At 41.2% G+C, this 24701-nt stretch overlaps 1 protein-coding gene across 1 annotated transcript in view; it reads right to left on the reverse strand.

The window, feature by feature from the left end:
• The window catches only part of MAP2K6 (mitogen-activated protein kinase kinase 6), a 123215-nt gene that overhangs the window by 15211 nt on the left and 83303 nt on the right, over positions 1-24701 (reverse strand). The window contains exons 2-9 of the mRNA XM_061174852.1: positions 18906-18972; positions 8495-8543; positions 7810-7923; positions 6341-6460; positions 5407-5523; positions 4678-4729; positions 1854-1981; positions 621-698 (exon numbers count right to left, since the gene is read on the reverse strand). Of these exons, the coding sequence (XP_061030835.1) occupies positions 621-698; positions 1854-1981; positions 4678-4729; positions 5407-5523; positions 6341-6460; positions 7810-7923; positions 8495-8543; positions 18906-18972 (725 nt within the window). The remainder of the gene's footprint in view (positions 1-620; positions 699-1853; positions 1982-4677; positions 4730-5406; positions 5524-6340; positions 6461-7809; positions 7924-8494; positions 8544-18905; positions 18973-24701) is intronic.

Raw genomic sequence — 24701 nt, forward strand, 5'->3', positions numbered from 1 at the left:
TTGGGGTTGACATGTACACACTACTATACTTAAAATAGATAACCAACAAGGACCTGCTGTATAGCACAGGGAACTCTGCTCAATATTCTGTAATAACCTAAATGGGAAAATAATTTGAAAAATAATAGATACATGTGTAACTGAACCACTTTGCTGTACACATGAAACTAACACAACATTGTTAATCAACTATGCTCCAATATAAAATAAAAATTGAAAAAAAAAAAAAGCTCTATCAGGGTCCACACACATTAGCGCTCTTTGAGTAGCTTAAGCTTCTGCATGCCTTGATTAGAATAATTTAATTTTAAACCATAAAGAAAACTATCAGGAACGGTAGTCAGACCCTCTCATTTTACAGATGAGGACAGTGAGACAGTCTGTGTGATTCCATCAGTGAATCAGGGGCACACAACTACTTGGAAGTAGAATCAAGAGAACTGGGTTTTGTCCAATCCCAGTTCAGTATTTCTGCCACACCACACTGCAAACAATGGTCGCTCCAAATCTCCTGCTCTCTCAGACCAGCATCTCAGCCATCTGCCTCTTGTTCCCCAGGTCCACCCCATTTCAACTTCATGCCCCGAACACCCTGGTCCACGATGATTATCATACACTACCATGGTGATGCCCAGACTCCAAATGTCGGACTTCACGCTGTATCCCTTCTGGTTGAGCTCTGGGTTTATTCTCTCGGGCTGGAAAGGAGACAGAAAAAGACAACTGAGATGACATTCTTGGCTCCATAAAGGCTCAGGGGTGGGAGTGTCACCAGCTGCCCAGTGAGTTGCTGTGAGCTGTTAACATACCTCCCAGGCCAAGAGGCTCACTAACTACAATAAATAACAACGTCTCCATGGGATTTTCCTCATTTTCCACACGCCTTTTATTGGAGACAATAATGGATCAAAGTCCCCTCTCAATTCAAAAGCAATTTCAATTCTGCCTTATGAAGAACATGATATACATTATAAAATTACTTTGTCAGCCTAGAAGTTTCCTTGTTTAAAAGACCAACGGTCCAGAACTCAGTAAAAAGAGTCAACCAGAGTCACTGGGCTACTGTCTGGTGTTAATAGACCTCAACAACGTTTAGCTAAACATGGACAGAAAGCTTTTAAATTCCGAGAGCAAGTTCATTTCCAAGTAGAATATTTACAGTAGAAGTCCCTTAAGTTAAAGGGAGTCCCAAGGTCTCTGCTAATGACAATGAACCTTCATAGCTATGAGGTTCCTTCAGGACTAACTTAACTGACTTGTTTGGGGAATTTAAATTCTTTTTTCTGTTCTGTTCTCAACAAACAAGGCAGCACTTCCCTGCAACACAGTGTGGAAAATTGTGTGGGCTCTATGTATTACCCACCTGCTTTTTCAAAGAATATACCTCTTTGCCTGATTTTTTTTAAAGAGTAATTTGCAGAAACATAGGCAACGTAATTCATTGCATATTTTTTTATTTTATTTTATTTTTCCAGCTTTATTGAGATATAGTTGACATATAACATTGTGTAAGGTTTTTTATTTTGTTTTTTTGGCCACACCGAACAGCATGTGGGATCTTAGTTCCCCAACCAGGGATCAAACCCGCACCCCATGCATTGGAAGTGTGGAGTCTTAACCACTGGACTGCCGGGGAAGTCCCCTTTACCTGATTTTTTTTTTTTTAAAAGAATGCATATGAAGCAAGGGATTCAGTATTTCAGACGGGAAATACTAAGAAAAAAGAAGATGCAGAATATTTCTTGCATCTTAGGCACATCTCTGTTTTCCCTCCGTGGCCGTCCCTTTCCTATTTCCTGGCATGGTTTGAAGGCAGTTACATTCTCGATGCTACCCCCAGCTGCTGTACTTACGGCCATGTACGGTTTGCATCCTGCATCGATAGTTTTAGCAACAGAGTCAACAAGGTAGCCGCTGATCCCAAAATCGCACATCTTCACCTGGCCCAGGGTGTTGATGAGCACATTGGAAGGCTTGACATCTGAAAGCAAGAACAGTCAGGAGCCCAGGGTGGTAGCAGCACCCCTCTACCACCAGGGGCCCTGGAACCTCCCTTCCTTCTTCCCCTTCACTTTCTCCTCAAGACCCAATGCAGAAGTAACCGCCAGCCCCGTGATACAACATTGTAAATCAACTATACTCCAACATAAAATAAAATTTTTTTTTAAAAAAAGAAAGAAAAACATCAAAACTAAGAAAAGGGGGAAAAAAATCAACTTGATGTTCTTCCTTTTCTTTTTTTTAATCATTTTCAAATGTTTTATTTCAATTTACAAAAGTAGAATTTACTAAGTTGATTTGGATTACAGAAAGCTTAGGAAGAAAGAGAAAGGACATTCTTATATACATGGAAGATAGACCATAAAATGATATCAACAGTATTCAAAATGAATAGTCACAAAAATGTTTCTCATTAGTTCATTCAGTCTTATGTCATGAATTCTTGTTCTACTGGATCTTGGGTTAGTAGTCTGCTTTCTATTTCAGTGGTCCCCAACCCTTTTGGCACCAGGGACCGGTTTCGTGGAAGACAGTTTTTCCACGGGGAGGATGGCGGTGGGCGGGGATGGTTCAGGCCGTAATGCGAGCCATGGGGAGCGATGGGGAGCGGCAGGTGAAGCTTCACTCGCTGGCCCGCTGCTCACCTCCTACCGTGCGGCCCAGTTCCTAACGCGCCGCGGACCGGTACAAGTCCAAAGCCCGGGGGTTGGGGGCCCCTGTTCTATTTCACGTTGTGTCCTTCTTGTCAGATTGGGAATCCATCAATGGAAAAAAACTGTTTCCTCTATCTAATTTCTCATCTTCATTGCCCTCGTACATGCAGTAAGAACTTAAAAATTGATGATTGAATCAAACGCCTAGCCCCATGGGCCAATCATCTCTGTTATGTTAGATGAATAAGTTCTAGAGATCGGCCGTTACAACAATGCCCCTGTGATGAACAATTCTATATCGTGCCCCTTAGAACTTGTTATGAGGGTAGAGCTCACGCTAAGTGTTCTTGTGACAGTAAAAGAGTGTTTTAAAAGCCCGGTTCATAATGATCTGTTGCGCATTTAGTGGAATGAAAAGGCAGACTGTGACATAACAATACACCAAATACGATCAAAGCAACCAGTTTTGATGGATGCTTCTGCCGGAAGTGTGTCCGAGGTCACAAGGTGTTAACTCATCATAAACCCAGATATTCCAGACCAGGAGGCCGGTCACAGAATATACATGTGGATAAAGAGGTTTCATTCTGCAGTTCTTAAATGAACCCTTCAGTCTCGAGAGAGCTAACACACTCCCCAAATAGATGGACCATTGTTATGTCTCGATAATGGAATTAGAAATGACAGTTAATTTTTTCCCTAGTGACACTCTTCACAAAGGGCATGTACTCAAAAGAAAAAAGTTATTCTAAGAACTTTAAAAACTATCCTTTATAATTTTTCCCTTAAACTAAACAGCAGATATACAAATTTCATTTTATTATTTTTTATACTTTATAAACATTCTCTACTATGACTGAAATATTTTATAATTTTGAAATAAGCCTTTAAAAATCAGTTTCACATTTGTGGATAATCCACATTCTTCCTCCTATCTGAATTCCTTCCCACTTTCTTCTTTTCCTCTTCCTCCATATTTTCCCCATTTTTAATGATAACAATGAATAATAATAATAATAGCAATCATAATAGGAATACTGTTTGAAGCATCTTACATTACTTTCAGGCTCAGAGAGTGTAAGAATTATCAAATCACAATACCCTATTAGCGATCAGTACTTGCCATAAATTTTTTTGGAGACCTGATTAAACATATCTCTTCCAAGAAGCTTTCCTTGACTATGGTCACCCAGTACTAATCATTTCCTTGTTTTGTATTCTACCTCGACTACTTCCATATGTGGTACATTCATATTTCTAATGTGGTTTTTTCCCCAGGTGTTTGTTATATATTTGTCTTATTTCCCTATCAAGAATCCCTATGTAGAATAAGAATATATTTTCTTCTCAGATACCTGTCAGGGCATCTATTATAGTGCTGTGTAAACATAGTGCTGTGTAAATGTTGGACAATGATTACAAAAGGTATACGGATGGTTGAAGGCATGGAAGAAAGATGGAAGAAAGAATGGATGGGTGGATGGATGGATGGATGGATGAAAAGATAACAGGAAGGGAGAAGAGGAAGGAGGGAGAAGAGGAAGAGCCATATCGTCCAATTTTTTCATCTTATCCTGACTCCTGCTGTCTGAAAGGGCTGTGCTTTATACCACTTTCATGTGCACAAGAATCACCTGGGAATCTTGTTAAAATGCAGATTCTGATTCAGTTGGTCTTGGGACCCATGATTCTGCTTTTCTAACAAGCTCTCGAGTGACGGCCAATACTAGGTGAATTTTTATCCTATTCTCTAAAGTTCTCAATGGGTAATACCACAGCTCTGCTTGGTAACAGGCATTTTATATTCAAGTTTTAATATAAAGCCCACGTCTTCTGATGCCCTCAGACAAGTTAAAGAACAGCTACTTGTATATGATTTGCTATCCACTCCCAAAGGAAAGCCCCTCCGTTCTCCTGCCTGACTCAATTCCATCCACTGGGGAGGAAAAAAAAAAGATAAAACTCAGGTAAAAGAAATAAAATTGATAAAAGGAACAGCCAAGGCAGCTCCATGGATACTTACCTCGATGAATGACAGAGAGCTTACTGTGTAAATGTTCTAATGCTTTTACAATCTGCAAGAGAAACACAAGGTGGGTTTATTCCCCCCATCACTGGAAAGAAACTGAATGTTAAGCATATCCAGGTTTATCATCCCTGGCTTAAGGTCACAAGGAGAAGTATCTTCTCAGATAGTGGTGTTCCTATCCAGGAAAATACACAGGAAGTCATACAAATTGGATTCCGCACACCAGAGAGGACTATACCCCATAGCAGAGAGGATGTCTCACTCATACATTTTGATTTTCATTTGGCCTCCAGCATTTTTTTCTCTCCACCCTCCTGGGCCTCAGGAACCATGAAGGGAGCAGCCCTTCATTTCATTTTCTTCTGCTTCCTCCTATGCCTGTTGATCCTAAGAAAACATTTAAAACTCTACAAATGAAAATCAAAAGCAACTAATATCAGGACAGTGACACCAGGAATGTGGTCATAACAGATGAATGTACTGCTTAGAGGCACTTTAACTGAGAGTTTACCCAACCAAGTCAGGAGTAGATTCTTTTACATAATGCCCAGAAAGAAAAGCATTAGTTGATCCATCCACAGATGCACTCATGCCTTCAACAGACACATACGGGATGGGAGCTATGGTCCAGGTAGTGTTTGCCCATACTGGGGGTACAAGGACAGACACATAAGGCCCAGACTCCTCACATGCTCCTTGAAGTAGGGTTCATGATGTACTCACAGAAACTGCTATTTTCCCTAAGATGTCCTCTGGAATTGTTTGGCCTTTATCAATCACTTGTTTGTAGAATTTATCTAGGGACGTGTCCATGAGCTCCATGCAGATCCAGACATCCCCCTAGAGGCCAGTCGGTTCAGAGGTGGTTAGAGAGGATGGAAAAGGGAAAAAAGGCAGAAACAGTTAACACCTGTCAGGAAGAACGGACCGTTTCTTGCTTGAGTTTTGAAGGAAATGTACTAATCCCTTCAAGCTCTCAAAGGGATTTATAAACAGGCAAGATTACCTCCAAAGAACAAACTAGCAGACAGCCAAGCCGACTTGCCGGTGATCACCCACTCCTTAATGAAAAGGAGGATCTACACACTGATAGCCACAAGCAATAGAACTCAGAAGTCTAAGCCTTTACTGTCACTGCCCTCTGGGAGTTAAGTCCAGATACCTGCTCCAGGTCTGACCTCCCCTGCTGACCGCTGGCGGTAGTTTATCAAAAGGCTGCTTTTAAGAGGGAGATGAAGCATCGTAACCCACATCATCGTGAAGTGAAAAAGAGAGGCAGAGCAAAGAGGTAAATGTAAGCCCACATGGTACACAAGGCTAGCTAAAGTATAGCAAGAGGCCAAAGACCAGAGGATTTCAGATTTTAAGGAATCTATCCAAATCAGTCTACAGACTCTTGATAGAGACAGTTCTGGCAAAACAGACAAACCAAAACAGAAAGGAGAAAGGGGGCCTCAGCATTTTAAAAGGGCTAAACGCATTTGAAAGTATCGTGGTTTCAAGCCAACTTTGCACCAACATTTCACAAGCATGAAACTCTACAGAAGACATGTCAGACAAGAAAGAGCGCTGTGACTGTGTATGGCGTTTATGTGATCAGGGAAACTTCTTGTTAAGCTACTGCTCTCCTTGGAGTTTGAAGGGAAGGATCACCTACCTCACGGAAGAGTGCGCCATAAAAGGTGACCGTAAAAGGACAGTCCACGGTCCTCATGGAAATATCCAAATCCATCAGTAACCTTTTCTGCTCCTGGCTATTTACTGTGGCCCGGATCCGCTGAATGGGAATGCATGAAAAATGTATGGTTACTGCTCCGAGGATGAGTCTGGTAATAAGGCAGGGACCTTGAAGCGTCGCATCCTGAGAATAGTACCAAAATCCACGGCACAACTTCCAGAAACAACCCTTCAAATATCTACCCTAAAGGATTAGCTATTTGTAACGAATGAAAAGTAAGGAAGACTGTTATTCATTTGATTTCCCAAATAATCCCCAGTAAGGAGCAAACTGATAATATATTTTGGAGAGTGTGCAAATGTTTGGGAATGCATTTCCAAGTTACAAAAACAGTCTGATTTATTATGTGGGTTTAGTGCAAAGAGGTCAGAGTATTAATTGATTTGGGGCTGATTTGGGGTCCTATAAAAAAAGCCAAAAGCCCCTCTTTGTGAACAAGTAAGAATATTTGGACTAAACAGCAACTGTAAGAGAGCTGATTCAGGAAAGGAAAGAGGAGGAATCAAAGCGAAATGGAGAAACTGTCCATTCCCACCCCAGGGCTTCTGAGAGAAGAGAAACCTGTCACACCAGCAAATGTAGCCTTATAGAAACACGCTTATGTCATTAAATGACAAGACGATATAATATCACGAGGCTTTCACATTTTTTGCCTATGTAGCAAAGAGCCTGCAGAAGAAGAAACTGAAAAATCTACAAGGTAAGGGAAAGATATCTCCATTCTCCACAAAAAGAGGCATCCCAGTCATCTGGCCACCCACATTCCTAACAGTTCATCTAGAGTTAATACATGGGTCATTCTCCAAGGTCCTTCCAACATCTACTCAAGAAATTTGCAATGATTCTAAATTTCTTTTTATAGCTCAAAAGCTATGCAAATTTGCTCAAGATGATTTTACCCTCCTTTTTCCCACAAACGGAGACAATTTCCTCCCTCAATTCGGGTTTCCTGATTTTCAGGGACAATTCTTTAAAAGCAACAGAATAAGGGTTAAAAAGACACTTGTGAGACACAAAACCCAAATGCCATATGTGAGCTCTTGTTTGGATTCTGATTTGAAAAACCAGCAGGAGAAAAAACAGCAACAACTATTAGATGACGTTGAAGAGCTATTATCGATTCTTTGACGTGTGATGATGATGCGGTGGCTGCACAGAAAATTAAAAGGAGGGGTCGGATTTATCAGTTAAAAAAACGTAGTTGATGCAGCTCATGCCAAGGAAGCACTTTTCACATATTTGGAGGGAAATATTGTTCCCTACGAATAAGCTTTTCTGTTTCACCCCACGGAGGATTGCTTTGCTTATATGAAAAGAGCTGGTTTGCAGTTGAGATGGACAAACTCATAAATCAGGGATGGAAAACGTTTGGGGAAGGGGAACTCTACCTTCACCGCCATGATCTGCCCGCTGGGCACATGCCGCATCTTCTCCACCACCCCGTACGCCCCCCGGCCCAGCTCCACTATAGGCTCCAGGTCATCCGCCTTCACCTCAAAGTTCTGCAGGAGAGAAAAGCAAGAATACAATAGGAAAAAGGGAAATAAACTGGACACAGGCTACCTTGTCCTCTCTCTGGTTTCTCGCAGCGTTCTAAGGGTTCTTTCTAGTCCAGAACCTTCTGGTCTAGAAGCTGTTCCAAGCAGCCACTGAAAGCAAGAAGTGCATGGGAGATGGGTAGACCCTACTGCACCTGCTCGTCACGGGCACTACAGAGATCCAGCTCCGACTCAGCCTCCACAGTGCTCGGTGAAGTCTGACTCTGCACCGTGGTTCTTCAGCCCTGCCCCTCGTTTGCTGACGGATGGCAGCTAGATCTAGGCCTGGGCTTCGACGAATCTACCCCAAAGAGAACCATCTACTCGCCTCAAATACCTTCCCTCAGGACCACAACAGCCCGATTTCAGTTCGACATTCAAAACAGCAAGAGCTCCACAGACCACTTGCGTTTACATTCAAACTTTATTGGCCCCTGACAGCCTGTTACAGAAAATGCATTTTTTTCGTTGGCCAGTTGGAAAGCATCCATGTAAAATGGTCACGATATTAACTGGCAGACATAATTTTTCTCACCTGATTTCCAATAGAAATGCAAGCTTTGGAGTCTAAATCTCGAGGTGGCCTAAGAAAGAGAAGGGGAGGAAAAAAACATGAGACATTTAGTCAAATATGACCTTCCCAAATCAGATGCGACTGGAGAGATCTTTCCTTAGGAATAAGGTGAAAGCTCATGAGTAAAATAAAGCAGCATAAAGGGGTTAATAGTGTGGGATTTGGAATAAAATACATTTGCATTTAAATCACTTAATCTCTGAACTTCCATTTCTTCTTTTTTTTTTTAAATTTATTTAAATTTATTTATTTTTGGCTGCGTTGGGTCTTCGTTGCTGTGTGCGGGCTTTCTCTAGTTGCGGTGAGCGGGGGCTACTCTCCCTCGCGGTGTGCAGGCTTCTCATTGCGGTGGCTTCTCTTGTTGCAGAGCATGGGCTCTAGGCGCACGGGCTTCAGTAGTTGTGGCTTGCGGGCTCAGCAGTTGTGGCTCGCGGGCTTAGTTGCTCCGCGGCATGTGGGATCTTCCCGGACCAGGGCTCGAACCCATGTCCCCTGCACTGGCAGGCGGATTCTTAACCACTGCGCCACCAGGGAAGCCCCCGTTTCTTCTTTAATACAAAGATATTAGTACACTACCTCATGGAGTAGGAGTGGGCATTAAATGAGATATTCTAAGTAACATGCCTAGCAGAATGCCTGGCATACAGTAAATATTCAATAAATATGAGCCATATATATATATAGTTATGTGGATAATTACACTACTCTAGTAAGCCCCTGTATAAGTAATTATATTCTTATAAGGAAGTAAAAGTACTAGACTCTTCTTTCATCCGAGAGCATCCATGTGCCCAATTATCCCACCACTTTTCCCACAACTGTTTTAACAAAAAGAAACAATAATATGGTTCTGTTAACTCACAAAATTCATAGATCACAGGAATTCCAAATCTATCTAATCCTGCCTTTAAGATGGAACAAAGGTCCAGACAGGTAAAGTGACTTGCCCAAGGTCACGACTAACCCAGGCCTCCTGATTTTCAGGTCAGAATCCTTTCTGTTTTACCAGGCTGGCATACCCAGTTGTGGTATTTCTTCTATACATAGTGTACTCACTATCCAGGGGTCATCTCAGGAGCTGAGGTTTGCTGCTTTTGTGTCTCGATTAGAGAAAACACGGTCTTCTCATGTGTATTTATTTCCCCTACTTCATTGCTACCTTGGCTGATAACAGTCCACGTACGAGAAAGATATTTGGCTTTGGCTGTGCACCTGACTATGAGCCTAGAGAAGCCCTTTCTTCAAATAAATACACCAAAAGCATCCTGACAAAAGTAGTAAATGCCAAGAAACACAGAAAACATAACATACAACAAACAGAACACACATAACAAACACAACATAACAAACTTGTTAATATGATCAAACGAATAAAGCGATAGGAGGCTAAAGACAAAAGAATCCCGGTGTTGCCTGAACAAAGGGCGACCAAAAAGGGTGGAAATGCAGGTGTCCCCAAGGGGACGTTCCAGGTCAGAATTATACAGAAAAATACAAGGGAAGAAGAAAGGAAGAGAGAAAAAAATCCTTGGCCAACGACAATTTTCCCCATACCTAATGTATTATAATTCTACCCCTCCTGCTGAAACTGACTAAATAAAACAATAAGGAAAATGTAGGAACATAAACACAGATACACACATGAATCTAAGGTTTTAATGGCAAGCCTTCCCTCACCTTAAAAATCTCTTTGAAATGTATAGAAAACCTAAAGTAAAGTTTTTCTATAGTAACTTAAAACCAGGACCGAGAGGGAGGGATAAAGAGGAACACACACACACACACACACACACACACACACACACACACACACACACACACACACACGGCAGTGATGTTTTCATATATCTTGTGTTTCTGAGCAGGGGATTTTTCTTCAGAAACACTTTCCAGAGGAATTAAATTTCTGAAAACCTGATTTCTCACTCTTAAAACCTCCAAAGCTCTTTTTCTTTAGTTGTCACAGTTTGTTTGTAGTAATTGCAATGGAACTTTGAAATAAAGACAAATATTATTTGAGACATGTGACTAATCTAAACAGTAAAAAATCCTTTGCAATTGTTCGGACCCTTCCTTTTAAAAAGAATGAAGTAACAGAAAAGGTCACTAGTTATTCGGGGCTACGTCCACGTGCTTGCCGTCCAGCGCGAGTGCTGGGTGAGACTTCCTCCAGGTCTGACATTCCAGTATTCGTACCAGGGCTCTGCAAATTACAGTCCATGACCCAGCTGTGGGTGAATTCTACACATTTAAAGGGTTGGAAAAAAACAAACAACAAAGCATCTTCGGCAGAGGCCATGGTGGCCTGGGTAGCCCCAGATATTTACTATCTGGTCTTTTGCACAAAAAGTTTGCTGACTCCAGCTTTATTCTAACCTTGCATGACAACTTTACCTAACAGGAGGGTTTCTTGCCATTTTCCAGAAAGAGAAAAATGAAACCCAGAAAAATTCAGTGATATGCTGAACAGACAGTCCTCAACAGAGCTGAAAATAAAACTGATGTCCCCCAAGTCTCGGCCTTGACCTAAGGAGAAGGGGGTAGAGGCTGAAAACTGGGCTAAGTGCTTTACCTTCTTCTCCTGTCATTAAAACACACACACACACACACACACACACACACACACACACACACACACACACACACACACACACACACACACACCCTACCTATAAGTGTCATTGTTCCCATATTCCAGATGAAAACCTGTTTGGCGTCGACGAGCTAACTTGCTCCCAAGTGGTGAAGCTATGATTCAATGCAAGTCTGACTGAATCAGAGAAAACTTCCCCCACACCCAGGCCCCCTCTAATGAAAATGACCACCCACCCGCCATGAGGCCTGCGGGCTCAGCGAGTCTGCCAAAAGCATCAAATGATGGACTGAGACAGACAGCTTGTATTCGGTTAGTTGACACTGTATCCTGTCCAGGGCTGGGCATATCCGTTTGCCTGGGGCACCAAGTCTGTGCAGGAGTTTTAAACTGTGGGTGGACGTTCTCTGTTGCTTATTCACTATTTCAGTGTTCTGGGGAAAGAACCAAACTTATTACAAAACTCCTAACCCTGGAAGGCCAAAGGTATTCCAAAGGTCACCTGCTATTACTTTTTTATATAAACAACCAGCTTCGGTTTATTAAAATAATTATTTATTTATAATTCTACATGAGTAATGAGTTTACTGGTTACTATTATAATTATTATTCACCTATAATAATGTTTATTAATAACAATATGTACTTATTACCTAATGATAATATTTATTAAGCATCTACTTGGGCCAGAGACCATGCGAGACCCTTTACATCAAATATCTTCTTTAATTTTCACAACTCTTAGAGGTGTTAGCTCTATTTTAATGTGAAGAATTGACATTGAAACAGACTAAATAATTTAAGAGAGGTCATCAAAGAGGTGGTGACACTGGAACACAGAGCGACGCCACGAAGTCTTCTCAGCTGCAGAAGTAAGAGATTCTGCCTCTCATGGATAGCCATGGGCTATTTGGCTGTAGTCACGAGCAGTCTAACGTGTGGCTAAGAGCACATGCTTGAGGGTCAGAGAACCCTCAGTTTGTATGCCACCTCTTCCACTTATTAAGTGAAATAATAATGATAATAACAACAACACTTAGAGCGACATTCATTGAGAAATTACATTGGAAAATGCACTAAACTTGACACTTAATATGGAGTGTGACATCTAATCCCCATAGCAACCCCATCAGTGTTTGTTCCCGTTTTTCACAAGGGGAAACTAAGGCTTAGAAGGGTTAGGTAACTTGCCTAAGATATCCAACTGGGGAAGTTCAGATCTCAGATGTGAACCCAGGCATTCCAGCACCAGAACCTGGGCTCTTGGAGCTCAACTGCTTTGAGCAGGGCCCCTGACCCATGTACGGGTCTGTCTTCTCACTTACGAAGTGAGAGGAATAACAACTGCCTCTGAGTTTCTTGTGAGGATTAAGTGAAAGAATACTGACTAGCATGGAATCGATTTAGAATTAGTTGCTGCCAATCAAGTGAGGGAACAGCCCAGAAACCTGAGTCAAAGACACATTGGCATCAGTGACTCAAAGAAAAAACTCAAGTGAAGAGACCACACACGCGGCCCTAAAAAGAATGGGGCTCTGTCCCGGTCTATTTATTTGTGTGTAGTCCAGCAGAAGGCGGCAGGGTATATATAAATGGCAAGAGTCACCAAGCCAACCTCACAAAATTGCCAAAAAAAACTCAAAATGAGGAAGCTTCTTCTTTAGGAGTACATATTTCAGCCTCAGTATTAAAATAATAATAATAACAACAACAGCAATAATCCTGTCCATGAGCTAACATGGGACAGTCTACAATCATGAAGGGACCTTGGCTTTACAGGATGAAACAGAAAAGTACATTCAAGGCTTATTCTACCACATGAGGGAAAGACAACAACGAAACTACTTTTACCTTTGCATAGGTTTTTATTCACTTTTTTATACCAAGCAAGGATTTATGGTGGTTTTCAAAAATTCATTAAAAAAACCAGAAAATTAATATAAATTAGAAGGTGAAGACTAGCAAATTTTAAAGGGAAGGAATAAAAGACAGCTGGAAAGTGGATATGAGAATATATCCCAAATGAAATGATAAAGAGCAGAAATCAATATCAATACACCATTCAAATGGCTACAACAAAAAATAGTGGCATCACCAAATCTTGGACAGGATGTGGAGAAACTGAATCACTTATACATTGCTGGTGAAAATGCAAAATAATATAGCCACTCTGGAAAACAGTTGGGCAATCTCTTAAAAACTAAACACGCACTGCCACCAGCAATTCCACTAATGGGTATTTTCCTCCCAGAGAAATAAATGTTTATGTTCACACAAAAACCTGTACATGATTGTTCATAGCCTTACTTATAACAGCCAAAAACTAGAATCAGCCCATATGTCTTTAATAGGTGAATGGTTAAACTCTGCTGTCTGCATGCACACTTACAGATGTACATGCATAACTCAGCAAGATATACTACTCAGCGATTAAAAGGAGCAAAGTATGTATACAACATGGATCAATCTTCAGGAAATTATGCTTGAGTGATGAAAGCCAATCCCAAAAGGTTACACACTATAATCCCACTTATATAATAATATTTTTTAAATGAGAAAAATTAATAGACAACAGATTAGTGGTTGCCAGGGGTCAGAAACAGTATTGGGAGAGGTGAGGAGGGAAGGCAGTCGTGATTATAAAAGGGCAACATGAGGGATCCTATTGGTTTCAGAACCATTCAGTTTCTTGACTGTAGTGGTGAATGTATGAACCTACACAGGTGACACAATGGTACAGAAATTTAAGATCACATATCACAGGTGACAAAAATGGTACAGAAATTTAAGATCATACATACTAGTGAATATAAGTAAAACTGGAAAACCTGAATAAGATGGGTACATTGTATCACTGTCAATATCAATTGAGCTTATAATACTATAGTTTTACAAAATGTTACCATTGGGCAGAGAATATAAAGTTTCTCTATATTGTTTCTTACAACTGAATGTGACTGTACAATTATCTCAATAAAAGTGTCAATTTGAAAAGTCAAAGAAAAAAAGCAGAAATCAATAACATTGAAAGCAGGAAAAGAAAGAAAACAAAGTTGGCTCTTCTAAAAATTCAATAAAAATTGATAAACCTCTAGCAAGACCAACACAGATAAAAAGAGAGAAGACACAAATTATCAATATCAGCAAAAAAAGAGGGGGATATCTCAATATATCGTGAAGTCATTAAAAGAATAATCAGGAAATACTATGAGCAACTTTACCTTCATAAATTCAACAACTTAGAAGAAATTCCTTGAAAACTGCAAACTACCAAAACTTAGCCACAATGAAATAGATTATCTGAGTTGCCCTATAACTATTAAAGAAAATGAATTGGTAATTTAAAAGCTCCAGAAAAAGGAATATATAAGCCCACTTTGTTTCCCTGGGGAATTTTAGCGAACATTAAAAAAAAAAAAGAATTGCATATATCGAATCATTATTTTGTACACCTGAAACTAATATTATGCTATATGTCAGTTATAGCTCAAAAACATTTTTTTAAGAATTACCGCCTATCTTACACAATGTCTACCAGAAAACAGAAAGTACTCTTACCAACTCATTTTATAAGGTCAGTATTACCTTAAATACCAAAACCAGAACATAATAGCTCAGACACACAGACACACAGACACATACACACACACTACAGGTCAACATCTCTTATGAATTTAAGACACAAAAATCTTCACAAAAATATTCACATTTTAGGAGATTAAATCCAACAATGTATAAAAAAAGTAGTATACGACAACCACGTGGGATTTATTTGGGGTATGCGAGGCTAGTTCGATATTTTAAAAATCCATCAGTGTAATCCATATCAATGGGACAAAGAAGAAAACTCCAAGATGACATCAATTGATGCACAAAAAAAACACTCAACAAAATTCAACACACACTCATGATAAAAATGTTGAGTACACTTCGACCAGAGAGGAATTTTTTCAACCTCATAAACAACATCTATGAGGACTTAACATCATGCTTAATGGTGAAAGATTGAATGCTTTCCCTCTAAGATGGGAGACAAAGCAAGGTAGCCTGCTCTCACCAATCTTATTTAACATAGTACTGAATATCCTTGCCACTAAAATAAGGTAAGAAAATAAAGGTTAAAAAAAAAAAAACAGGAAGGGAAGAAATAAAACTGTTTTTTGCAGAAGGTATGGCTGTCTACACAGAAAAATCTAAGTAATCTACTAAAAAAGCTCCTAGAACTAATAATTGAGTTTAGCAAGGTCACAGGGTATGCAATCAACTCAAAAACCAATTGCATTTCTAAATACTGACAATAAACAAATGCAAATCAAAATCAAAAGTGGAATACAATTTTTATTGCTTCAAAAAAAGGAAACACTTAGGTATAAATCCTAACAAAACCTGATGGAGAGAATCTGTATGATGAAAACTATAAAATACTGTTGGACGAAATCAAAGAAAATCTAAATGCCTGGAGACATCTACCACATTCATGGACTGGGAGACTGAGTGCAGTGAAGACGTCAGTGCTCGCTCGACTGATCCGTAGGTGAAACACAATTCCTACCAAACATCTCAGCAAGCTTATTTGTAGACATAGACAAGCTTATTCTAAAACTAATATGAAAAGAGGAGAGCCCTAGAGTAACCAAAATCGTTTTGAAAAGAAAAGCAAAGTGCAAGGAATCACTTTTCCCAATGTTAAGGCTTACTGTATAGCTGCAGGAATCAAGACAGTATGACAGACTGGCAGAGCAACAGACTCAGAGACCAATGGAGCAGAATAAAGAACCCAGAAATAGGTCCACACAAATACGCCCAATTAATATCTGACAAAGGCGCAAAAGCAATTCAGCGGAGGAGGGATAGCCTTTTCAGCAGATGGTGTTGGAGCAACCAGAAATCCATTGGCAAAAAAAATAAAGCCCAACCTAAACCTCACATCTCGGACAAAAATTAAACTGGAAATGTAACATAGCCTTAAATCTAAAATGTAAAACTAAAACACTTCTAGAAAAAACATAGGAGAAAATCTGTAGGACCCAGGACTAGGCAAAGGGTTCTTAAACTTGTCACCGAAAACATAACACATAAGAGGAAAAACGGATAGATTGGACTTCATCAAAATAGAAAGACAAGGGCTTCTCTGGTGGCGCAGTGGTTAAGAATCTGCCTGCCAATGCAGGGGACACGGGTTCCAGCCCTGGTCCAGGAAGATCCCACGTGCCGTGGAGCAACTAGGCCTGTGCACCACAACTACTGAGCCTGCGCTCTGGAGCCCGCGAGCCACAACTACTGAGCCCGCGTGCCTAGAGCCCGTGCTACACAACAAGAGAAGACACTGCAATGAGAAGCCCGCACACCGCAACGAAGGGTAGCCCCTGCTCGACGCAACTAGAGAAAGCCTGCGCGCAGCAACGAAGACCCAGAGCAGCCAAGAACTAATTAATTAATTAATTAATTAATTATTTTTAAAAAATAGACGAAAAGACCCATTACAGACTGGGAGACAATGTTCTTGAATCATATACCTGACAAACTCTGTGCATCTAGGATATATGAAGAACTCTCAAAACTCAACATAAAAAAAAAAAAAAATCTGATTACATAATAGGCAGAGAAGTGCACAGACATTTCACCAAAGAAGATATAGGGATGGGAAATAAATGCCAGAAGTATTCAACATCAACAGCCATTAGAGAAATGAAAATTAAAACTGCAATGATATCTCACATCTACCAGAATGGCTAAAATGAAAAACAGTGATGACGCTGACAGGGATGCAGAGAAACTGGGTCATTCATACATTTTTGGTAAGAATGTACATGGGTAAAATCACCCTGGAAAATACTTGGCGGTTCTTTGAAAACTAAAAATGGACTTACCATATGACCCAGTAATTGCACTACTGGACATATATCCCGGAGAAACAGAGACTTATTTCTATGCAAGAACTTATACCTGAATGTTCACAGCAGATGTATTCATAACAGCCCAACAGGAAACTACTTGTATCTCCTTCAAAGGCTAAAGGGTTTAACAAACTGTGGTATATCCATACCATGGAATGGTATTCAGCAACAACAAAGAATAAACTATGGATACATGCGATAACTTGAATGAACCTCAAGGAAATGATGCTGGATGAAAAAGGCCAATCTCAGAAAGGAGATGCATGATTCCATGTGCACCACAATCAAGAAGTAATGAAATGGAAAAGGAGAACAGATCAGTGGTTGCCAGGGATTAGGGACAGCAGGGGTGGGGGTCAGAGGTGGGGAGTAAAAGGAGAGGGTCTTGTAGTGCCATACACTTGGGTATCTTGATTGCGGTAGTCATTATGCAAGGCTGCACGTGTGATACAACTGCACAGAGCGACACACACACACACACGAGGGCTTATATTGCTGGTGAAATGTGAACATGTTCTGCGGTTTGCACCAACACCGCTGTCTTGGTTTTGATATGATACTAGGGTTGTGTAAGATGTTAACATTGAGGGGGACACAGATGGGGGAAGGGTACAGGGGACTTTGTACATTTCTTTGCCACCTCCTGTGAATCTACAGTTACTTCAAAATAAAGTTTTAAAAGTATACCCCCTAAAGTCCCGTATAGGGAAGCCACATGTTTGATCCTAAGCTCACGAGAAGAAACCAATCAGAGAGGAAAAGTTATTAATTACATAGTTCATAGGTCCAAGGGAAGAAAAATAACCAGAGGGACCGAAAAAAAAAAAGAAACCCCAATCTTGGTGGTAGATATGGAAAGAATTCCTCCTGCAGATCCTCATGACAGGAGCACTCTCTCTTGAATCTGGCTCTGCAGCCCCGGGCGCTGAAGAACAGCCCTCCCCTCTGCTCTGTCCCTAGAGGTGCTTCAGTGGAAAGTGTGCTTACATGGCTGCACAAGATGCAATGACCAGAGTCTTACAGAGCATGATCATTTTTATTAGCACATTCCAACACCAGGGGTGCACTGTCCGATACGAAGTGATCACGGTTAAGGTCAGAAACCTCTACCAAGGGAGGTGCTTTTTTATAGATGAGCAGAAGCCTGAAACATTTAAGTTTCCGTTGGGATGGCCTCTCATTGTACTTGCTCTGCTTTTATGGTACCTCTGCTGTAATTGTTTTTCTTGGAATTTCCATTCCTCCCATGCAGATGCTTTGATAGGTGGTCATACCCCCAGCTAGGCAGGAAATACCCTCCCCACCCAACAGAGAGACAAAGAAACAAGATGGAGGCTCCAGGAGAGGGTGCCCTGCTTCACCAGGACTTGAGCTCCCTTAGGGATTTGGGCCAAAGGCTCAGCTAACAAAGGAGTGATCCTTCGTCTCATGTTTGCCTTCTGTTTATATGGGCAGGATTTAGGTGGCAGGATGCTGAGTTCTCACCAAATACCATCTTTCCACCTCAAACCAAATTTTATAGTAGTGGCTCTCTCAGGGGTTTGCTTGTTTGCTCAGATCTCTATGGAAAAGGCAAAAAGTCCATGTCCAGTGACCTTTTTGGATTTACATAGGACCCCATCTGCTGAACGCATTTGTAGAATTTTTAGCCAACTAGTAATGAGTTCAAAGCTACCCATTCCATATAGACTGACCGACTATGATTATTTTTTTCAGGTCTCAGAACAGTAAGTACTTGGCTTCCGCCTTTAAAAGGCTCTCCTTTCTAACAGCTATCTCCATAGTCAAGGTATTGCTCACCAGTCCAAAAATGAACTCCCATTCCCTGGAAATCTGCAAAGTGCAAGCATTTGGATTAAGACGATGATCCTGCCAGACTTACGTGGAACTGGTCTGAGGTTGTTCAAATGCTTCTTTGGGGATTTTAAGGCCAGGGTTTCGCTTCTTGCCTGTTGGGAAAGATGGAAGGATACAGTTAAGGTCTAAATCACGGCATGAGAGCAGGGACAGAGACCAGCAGAAAAAAGGGCGGAACTGGGAACGCAGGTCTCATTTCCGCATTCAGAACCCCACCTCCTACCAGGACGGCTGTGAATGACAAGCTCCAGTCACCAGGCTGAGCAGAGCTTCCCAAGTGCAGGCTGAGGTCACGGGTGAGGTTTTTCACCAGTCCAGGGGGAAATGTCAGTATAAGGCTGCCAATCCTCTTTACCCAGGAAGACCTGCCCTATTCTCCCTGCTGGGAGTTCGGCATTCCAACTTCTTCTTTATTTTCTTGTACACATCAATAGTAATGGTAGACGGTGTTAGTTATAGGGTTTTTTCCTTTATAATGTCAGTCAGATGTACTCACACTTCTCTTAGTATACCACAGTTTTCTAAATTGATCTGTGATTAGCTGACAGAGTTAACCACGGAGGTGGACTAAAACATACTTTCCCACTGTTCTCTCCTTCCTGTTCTCAACCACCTGCCGTAAGTTAAAACACCTAAGTGAAGGGTAGAGTAATACTTATTCACTTTTGCCCTGTTCCAAAAAGGATGATGATAACAGATGGGCCCATGCGAGGAGGCTGTCGCTTCTTTGGGGGCAAGATGGGAACGTAATCAATGTGTTCATCAGTCCCGGGCTGAAACCACTAGAGAGCTTGGCTCAAATACTTTTGTTGATGAGTTTAAAAGAACAGACTGAAAAATGACGGCTCAAGAAGCGATCAGAGAATCCGGTCTTGTAAAGGCTCGGGATTTTCCTCATCTAAGGACATCCTGTATCTCTTCATGCTTGGCAGGAAACGCCAAAGCAGAGCTGGATACAACACCCGGGTTGGGTCACCTCTTCTCTACGTTGCAGGGAGCACTACAGAGCTGACACAAACCCTGCTTAAGGCTCTGAATAGAGATTCTGAAGCTGCACAGAAACTGCAGAAATCAGATTCTGTAGCCTCTTGCAGGAAAATGACATCCAAAGACTTCAGTGACTGCTCACCACCAGAGAGCCAGCAGTGCCCCAGTCAGAATCAGAATCCAGGTCTCCAAACACTCAGTTGGGAACTCTTTCCTCTGTGCCACAATGGATGAAATTTAGAGGTGACCAGAGAGAATGAGGTAGGGGAGTACGGGGTTATGAGTTTTTAAAAACCAGATTACATCCAGTTCCTTCACTCACCAAGAGACCTCCAGGGTCACTTTTCATCTGACTCTGGATATCCTCAACTATAAAATGGTGTAGTAACATCAATACCTACCTTATCGGACTGATGTGAGAACCATGGGATAACACATATGAAAGAGCAATGAAATAATAATAATTATAATCATTATAATCATTTTTAAAAAACAAGCTGCACAGTCTCATAAAAGAAAATGAGTCATTTAAGAAACTCAGGAACAGGGACTTCCCTGGTGGTCCAGTGGGTAAAGCTCCACGCTCCCAATGCAGGGGGCCCGGGTTCGATCCCTGGTCAGGGAACTAGATCCCGCATGCATGCCGCAACCAAGAGTCCTCATGCCGCAACGAAGATCCCGTGTGCCGCAACTAAGACCCGGCACAGCCAAAATAAATAAATAAATAAATATTTAGAAACTCAGGAACAGAATTGGTATATTATCATAGTCCAATGTAATGTATAATTGCGATCTTTCTATGCCTTCAAAATCCAAAAATCTAGATCAATTCTGCCAAGTTGCGTAAAGCTGGGAAGCAACATGCTTGGCAGTGATCAACACAGAGAAAGCCTTTCAGACCCACCTTCACTGAGTGAAGTAAGTCAAAAAGAGAAAAACAAATATTGTATATTAATGCATATATGTGGAATCTAGAAAAATGGTACAGATGAACCGGTTTGCAGGGCAGAAATAGAGACACAGATGTAGAGAACAAACATATGGACACCAAGGGGGGAAAGTGGTGGGTGGGTGGGATGAATTGGGAGATTGGGATTGACATGGATACACTGATGTGTATAAAATAGATAACTAATAAGAACCTGCTGTATAAAAAAATAAAATAAAATTCAAAAAAAGAAGAACCACCTTCATTGTAACAGGTCTTCTCAGTTCTCTCCTCATTTGGACTTACCTGTGCATTTTACAAAAATGCAAAACTCACCATTTACCTTCCTATTCCTGGAGCTCAGATGGCCATTGAGCACGTCACTGAGTTAGTTATTGACAATACACAGAGCTGTACTATGCTGGATCTGATTGTGAGAATCCAACTAGATAAATGGCCTAATTCCAACAATGCCCATCCGTGGGCCCCAGGCAATACATAGGGAAGGCTATTTTAAATGAGATACTCTAAGGAAGAATGAACAAGTTTGACTTGTCTAAACATCATGCAGATTCTAACACAGGTGACAGAGAATTCAGGTAATCCCAACAAATACAACCCTGTAGTTCTCCCAGATAAAACGAAACAAAATGAAACTAAAATATATTTTTCCTGCGAAAAAGCCTCCCCAGATGCCATTTAAGCAAGCCAAAAGCAAACGTTACTGTTAAGTTCCTACATCTCTCTTCTTCATTTCTAACTCAGCTCTTACAAGATGGATGTCAAGAGAAATACCTATTTATGGAGGAAAACACCTTTGAAAAACTTTAACATAGCAGTGAATTATTACACCATAGGAATTAATTATTCGTAGCTCATTAATAGCAATCGACTATTAAGCTATAACTCAACAAATCATCAAAACGTCTATACAAAGAAATAGCAAAAGAAAGAAAACTTTTGGCACAGAGACTAAAGAAAGAAATGACCCAAACAACAATAAAGTCTTCTAGGTGTGGGAAAAGAAGACCCCTGGTTTTCCTCTGACAAAAAAACAAGAAAAAGAGTTCCAGCAGACACAAAACCTAGTTGAATCACCATTAGAAAACACCCTGCCTTCATTTTTTAACAGTAAATGAAATAAAACAAAAATCACAAAGGCACGCACCAACATTCCATAATTCACTTACTTGACCATCACTGGAGGAACAGCCCCATAAAAGACCAGCAGAGGTGCCTCTAATACGGGTTCAGGGCTGCTGGGAGAGCGAGCAGAAGAAAACCCCAGAGAAGGCTTCTTTACTCAGCTCGGAAGACCGCACTTCAGCCGAGCAAAACGGAGCTGCACAGACTCCGCCCCTCCTGCAGTGCGATCACCCCAAACCTCTGCAAGTTTATTGTTCCCAAGGAAACTCCCACTTCAGGAAGGGAGAGGCTAAGTGGGTCCATTTGAACACCAAGGTGTGACAGTAATCATTAACCAGACTTGGAGGAATAAATCTATAAAGTAATTCTGGATAGCACAGCGTTCTCCAGCTTTTCTATAAATGCCTCTTTCATTTCTTAAAAGAAAGGAAAACAATATGTGATCAGTTTCCAGCTGTGTTTATTTCAAAGCAATCTGTTCTCCTTGGCAAGGCTGCCAACACCTGACTGTTAACATTTAACACTGTGTTAAAAAAAAATTAAGGAGAGGCAGCAAAATGAATGATAAAACTAAGTGGCCACCTATGATAAGTGGCCTTTTTGCTTGACATTCAAAAGCAAAAATGAAAAATACGTCAGAAAATAAGCTCTATGTCATGTCGCATGCTAGTAACAAGCCTTCTCGGAAGGAGAGAGTTCTGTATACGCCTGCAGGTCTTAACCAGCTGTGCCCTCTTACTGGCACAATCTGCAAAGGGTAAAAACCTCCTTGGCCTGATGGAGCATATGTGGTACCATATTACATCAGCCTGTGTCACGCCCATGCCTTTTTTCTCCAAAAATATACTAGTCCCACTACACACATGTATTTGCAAAATTCATCTTAAACCAAAGCTTTTCCCCAACGGCACTAGGGAAAAAAAGAAAAAAAACCTTGCCAGTAGTTAGAAAACATTTACCAAGCCACAGAAATGTTCACCAGCTCTGACCGTACTGAAAATGATGGGGTACACAAGACCTCTTGCTCAGCACCGCTCAGAGAAGCTAAGCACAAAGGGCTTCTCTCATGTGCCTTATTACGTAAAACAGAAGATCGCGCTCCAGCGCCAACCCAAACAGCAAGAGAAACCAGAGGGGTGGAATCCGGAGGCTCTCCTGACACCTACATGTTTGTCAGCCTGGCCAAGGGTCCGGGGACATGATTATGAGGGTTTACGATTATTGACACAGCTTTACAAAAGGATGGCTTTGCTCCCGGCGCCAAATTTATTTTAAAAATCTGTTTCCCAATGTGAATGGGATTTCCAGCCAAGTAACTGGCAACCTGAAGGCCCTGGCTGCCCTTGCCTTCATACTTGCATCTAGGCTTCACTTCCACGGGTAGCTGGCACTAAAAGTGGCAGAGAAGTGTCATTAAATGTTATCAAGTCACAATGATCAGATGTAAGGCAGCTCACGGAGCAGGGCAGAGCGAAGGGAGAACAGAGGGAGAGCTGGCTTAACAACAGCGACACGGAAGTGGACACAGAAAATTCCCCCAAACCACTGGATCTCACCCACCACTGAGACTCCAACCAGGATGCCAGATTTCTTTGGAATTACATAAAATTTAGAGAAGGAAAGCTGCAAAGCTCATTTTAAAACGTGCAGTCATTTTTATTTCAAGCAGGCAGATGCATCTCCTGAAACCACAGCTTTACCTCTGTGTCCCTGGGCTTAGGGGGCTCCAGCCCTCCTGTGGACGGGAGCTCAACCTTCTAAATTCAGCTCATTTATCACACGCCCCACAGAACCTTCCCAGACCTTCCCAGACACTACTTAAGGAGCTCAGTCCACACCCACCAGCTTCCACAGGCCGGTGTCTCGAACACAATACGAACTCAACGCAACTTCACTAAACTCCCACTATTTTAATTTAAAATGTCCACTCTACCTAAGACAGATCTCCACGACCATCTTGCATTTATATTCCTCATACCTTGTCTCACAATCTCGAATCACTTCTGCATTTATGTGTTCGTTTTTGAATCTATTTATTACTTATTTATTATCTGTCTCACCCAGAAACGTTCAGCTATGGCAGCAGTTTTGCCCAGGGCTTATACACCGTCAGTATTTGTTGACTGAACATTTGTTGTTCTTTCTCAGCTGTTTTGAACTTTGGTATTGAGGTCTTCAAAAAAAATTTTAAATAGTGTAGTCTGTAAAAATATTGAATCACTATGTTGTACATCTGAAGCTAATATAATATTGTATATCAACCATAATTTTTTTTTAAAAAGCACAGAATGGAGTAGAAATAGTTCAACCTTGAACATACGTAAGAGCTCGTTTCAAGTCCCCACTGTGCCACTTAACACTGGGACCCTGAGGATGCTTCTGCAACTCAGTTTCCACAGCGACAAGCTGGAGACGGAGACTGGTTGCTGAGCGATTTAGCTGGCATAACCTATGGGAAGAAGTCCGGCACACACCAGGTACTCACCAGATAGCAGTTTCTTTTCTCCCTTCCACGTTTGTGCTTGCATTTTTAAAATAGGAACGAAACAGAATGTCCCCTCTGTGGGCAGGTTATTTCTTCAAATGCCATCTCTGTTCTTCCCCTCCTGTGTTATTTATGTGAAAATGACATTTTCACACATCTCATCAATCGTGAACCGTATTCTCTTGGTTCACACTGACTATGGGAATTGTTTAATAAGCTCTATAGGGTCAGGATCTCTGAGAGCAAACCCTCAGAATCCATATTTTTTGTAAAGG

This window comes from Eubalaena glacialis, chromosome 19, assembly GCF_028564815.1.
Source record: "Eubalaena glacialis isolate mEubGla1 chromosome 19, mEubGla1.1.hap2.+ XY, whole genome shotgun sequence".
NCBI lineage: Eukaryota > Metazoa > Chordata > Mammalia > Artiodactyla > Balaenidae > Eubalaena > Eubalaena glacialis.